Genomic DNA, 4,401 nt, shown 5'->3' on the forward strand with positions numbered 1-4,401 from the left:
AAATATTCAGTAATCTGCAATCAAGTCTGTGAACCCCCAAACAACGCCATTTTCGGGTAGAGGCATGCATATACTCACAAGAACTCAGTTTTCCAGATTCAACTCCTGCTCCTATTTCCTCTACACTTTTTTCGCAGTCTATTTCTTGTCTCCTCTCCCTTTTCCACTGATTGCACTGCAAATGTACCCTGTAATTCAGAATTTATGTTCCCTTTTTTGTTTTCCTATGAGATAGTCAAGGACTGAGACCAGGTTTTATTTGGCCTTTGCATATTCTGCAACAAATACACTCTAGGAAACGTGTTAGGCATCACAAAGGGTTTGCTCTATTAATATTTCATACTGAAACATTGATAGCAAAACCACCCACTTCCAAATTGGAAGCAGTACAGTAGATGCTGCATAGCTACATGTGTGGTTTTTGTGTATCACGGGCCATGCAAACACTTCTAGAAGCTAGTGAGTATTGGAGGACTAGAAAGAGGATTCATTTGTCTATGGGCCTCTCACACAGTGCATAGCATAGTGTTTAGTACACAATATGCTGTAATTCATCATTGCTTAACTTAGTCAAACAAACGCCTTTTCATATCTGCCACCCCCAAATACAATGTTATAATATAAACTAAATATTTTAATTGGAAGGAAAAATATTATTTGTCATGAGTAAAACTCAAAAATAGAGTGATAACATAACAGTGGTGTGGTATTATAAATTTTACACTGGTGGCTTTCACAAACACGGGGATTTCTTTCCAAGATATTTTAAAATTTGGGGATATGCTAACCAATGTAGGCAATGCATTGTTCTTTTAAGTTCCAGCTTTGCCACTTCCTAGCTGTATGATAAGGGGCAAGTTACCTATCCTTCTGATCATTAACATTCTTATCTGTGAAGCTGGACTAAAGTTACTTACGTCAGAGGAATTTTATGAAAGTTATCATTAACATACATAAAGTACCTGACACATGGTAGTCACTCAAACAGCTTTAATGCGTCTTCTGATAATGTAGTTAAGAGACAAAAAAAATAGGACTCCTTTATAAGAATTTTGGGAATTCAACACAACAGAAAGTTCATCATTGGCAAAAATCAAGGATGCTTCCTTCTGAGATGTAGGCTGGTAGTAAAAGATATTTGATCAAAGCTAAAGTGAAGTTCAGAAACTGAGTGCCTGATTGGTGTCCTCTCCTAGAATATAATATCGTATTTTGGAAAAACTGTTAACACAAACGCTGATTTTCAAACTTGCTTCAAAATACATAACCTGGAAAATAGGAAAAAAAAACACTTTTCCTTCTAATGTCAAATTCCCAGGGGATAAGGTCCAGCTCAGAACCCACGGTCATAACCACTGTGCCATGGTGCTAATGGTGCATCTCTCCAGAAATGGCTGAGTGTATTGGTAACCCTTGAACCTTCGATTGTGGAACAAGGAACGCGGCCATTTTCCCAACCACAATTCTGACAGCAAACATCAGGGGTATGTGTGTGCCTTGTTGTCTTCACCTAATGAATCTGTGAAGTTTTAGCACTGCTTGGTGACACTGGGAAGCTTGTTCTGCCTCTGAGAAAATTGGCCTGATAGTGCCTGGGCCCGTGGGTACACAGTATCTTTGATAAGTAAACTATCTTCCTTCCTGGGCTGGTTTGATGTCTTTGTGGAAGGGAAGGCATCTGGCCAAGGCCAGTATTCTCACACGCAGAAACTAGTTCTGCAACAAACTAGCTCAGGATGTAGCTCTGCATCTCCTCAGGATCCACTCTCATCAAAATCATGAAGGAGTGATAAGTGACAAGTATTTTATCCCTTCACAAGGACTCAAAGAGCCCCCTCTCTTGTGCCACGGCAGGAATCAGTGTGGACTACACAAGCATTTGGCCAAAGGAGCAGGAGAACGATCTCCAGGATGAGGAGCTCTGAAAGTGTTAGGAGATGGGGCGAAAACCTCGGAGAGATGTGGCTGTGAGAAAAGGGGAGGGAAACAGGACTCTGGGGCAAATGAAGTGGGGGTCTGCCTCTACCGCACTCCTTCTGGGTGTTATCATGAAGGAGCCCAGAAGTTTCCAGCTGATTTGGCTACCTACTGGCCTCCAGATACTGGGCAAGTTACAAAATGCCTTTGACCTCAATATTCTCTCCCATGAAGATGGGAATGACGGTATTTCCGTCGAAGGGTTTTCATTAGGATTAAATCCACACATATTACAGTGTACCCAAGAAGCGATTTTGAAAACATCTGAAAAACATGCAGATTGTCTGAAAACAGTGCCTGGCAACTGAGACAGTTTGCAAGCGTAATTGAGAGGTCTGCCAAGGAAACAAAAGAAGCCTCCCTCCTCCCCGTGAGACCGCACATGGCAAGAGAGGTGCTCTAGGCAGGGCTGGTTTTAAGGGAAGCGGACAATCAGAGGTCTGTGCGCGAGCGGTACATACTAGGGATCGCTATCTGGCAGGGTCGGGGCCACGGAGTTTTCATTGGTTGGGGAACCGCCCAGCTTTAGTTTTTCCAGATATTCGGCATGCACCGGCTTGTGGCACTGGAGAACCTTGATGGCATCTTCGATTTTGAACAACTCTCGCTTCCTCCCAATGCTAACCGAATCTTCCCAATCCTCCAGCAGCTCAGTGACAGTCAGTACATACACGTACGTTCTGTGCTTGCGATCTTGGTTCTGCTCGAAGACGCCCAGGAGCCGGCCTAACTTCCCCTTGACTCCCGCCTCTTCGTACACCTCTCGGACAGCCGCACCGCTCGGCTCCTCCTCGGGGTCCATGCCCCCGCCCGGCACGATCCAGCGGTCCGGGTACCGGCTGCTACTCACTAACAGCACCTCGTCCTCCAGCTCGCTCCGGAAGCACAGGCACGCCGCCCGCTTCTTGAACCCCTCCGTGTCGTAGGTCCGCGTCTGGTTCGGCTTGCACTTCATCCTCGGAGCCGCCTTCTCCCGCCGCTGACGCCGCCGCCGCCGAGCAGCCGAGGTGCTGGGAAGAGGAAGGGCCGAGGCGAGGGCAGGGAGAGAGTGGCGTCTCAGCCTGCGAGCCGGGCAGCCAAGGCAGAGATGAGGCGGAGGCGGAGGCGGGGGCAGCGAGGCGCGTCAGTCAGCCGGCCCTTAGGGCGGTCGCCGGCCCAGCGCGCAGGGTCCCGAGCCCGCCGCCTGAGAGGAGACCCCTCCACCGCGAGCCTGCGACTCTGCAGCGGGCCCACCCGCGTGTCGGGGGCGCGTCTCTCTCCCTCCCTCAGCCGCCGGGCACGGGTTGAGCGAGGTGAGGCGCATCCACGTGCGCGTTCGCGGTCCCGTTCACGTGCGCGTTCACAGTGGAGGGCGAGGGGCGGGGACGGGGGTCTCCGGGCTCCCGCAGCGCGCGGCGCCTCGGGCCCACTGCGCAGGCGCCCCGCCCCTCTCGAGCCGGGAACCTCCTTCCCTGCGTGAAATTCGCCGCATTGGGACTCTGGCCAAGAGTCTCCGCCGGTGCCTTTCCGCCGAACCGGGCTGTGGCGGGCCGGACGTTTCTCCTCAGTCTCCCCACCGCCTCGCACGAAGCACACACGCAATCCTTTCACACACCGCAGGGTCAAGGGCATCGTCATCATCCTCCCCCATGATGAAACACTTCTGGCTTATTCATACGAAGACCCCCGTGGTGTCTAAATGACCAAGGGATTCTTGGCAAAATAGGACCTCATCTTTGGTGAGTCACATCAGGCAGTTTTATTTCTTCAACAGGTTCTCCCCTTTGCCTAGCATCCTGACACAGCCTGTAACTTGAAGCTTTTCTGAAACCCCCATTTATAGCTTACCTAACCCCTCTTCCTCAGCTTCCTCGTCCGTAAACTCCTCACCTACTTGTTTCAGCCATTTGCACTTTGATTCATACACACCTACCTAACAACTGGAAAACCACCCCGACTCGGCCGGCTCGTATTAAATCCCAAGACTCCCCACCGTCCACACACTCCACCCTTCTCTGTCTTTCTCATCTGTAAGCACCGCTTGGGGTTTGGGAAAATGTGCACATGGAAATCCCTTCATAGTTTACATTTTGATTTTTAAAAGTGTCGTGGCTTGGAACTCCAGCGAGGCCACTAGATACTCCCTCGCCTGTCTGGTCATCCTGCCTCTTGGCCAAGAAATGACACCCCACAGCCAAAAATTTAACCACCCTGAGCCTTCCCTCTCCTTTTTAGTTCTCCTACTCTTCCCGTCATCTGATAGTAGCCTGATACAGAAGACCTCTGATGTCCCCTAACTTGTCCTATTGAAACTTGAGCATCTTTGTCTCTCTTTTACTGGCCCTCTGTTGCCATCAGCCAAGGGGCATCCCACAAACCTACTTTTTCGATGAAATAATCCCTTCATCATGGGAAAATGGACTCTGAAATGTAAAAGGAAAATAG

The 4,401-nt window shown here is 49.4% G+C and overlaps 1 protein-coding gene across 1 annotated transcript; it reads right to left on the reverse strand.

Annotated features, from left to right (window-relative positions):
* Window positions 1-2,437: 2,437 nt before the first annotated feature.
* LOC138378438 (diphosphoinositol polyphosphate phosphohydrolase 3-beta-like) lies at window positions 2,438-2,932 on the reverse strand. The gene has a single exon (XM_069463774.1). The coding sequence runs from the start codon at window positions 2,930-2,932 to the stop codon at window positions 2,438-2,440; it is 495 nt and encodes a 164-aa protein (XP_069319875.1).
* Window positions 2,933-4,401: the final 1,469 nt, after the last annotated feature.

This window comes from Eulemur rufifrons, chromosome 30 (assembly GCF_041146395.1).
Source record: "Eulemur rufifrons isolate Redbay chromosome 30, OSU_ERuf_1, whole genome shotgun sequence".
NCBI classification, from domain to species: domain Eukaryota; kingdom Metazoa; phylum Chordata; class Mammalia; order Primates; family Lemuridae; genus Eulemur; species Eulemur rufifrons.

Coding starts and splice junctions, on each gene's coding strand:
- LOC138378438 (XM_069463774.1), bottom strand. CDS start 2,932: ATGAAGTGCAAGCCGAACCAGACGCGGACCTACGACACGGAGGGGTTC.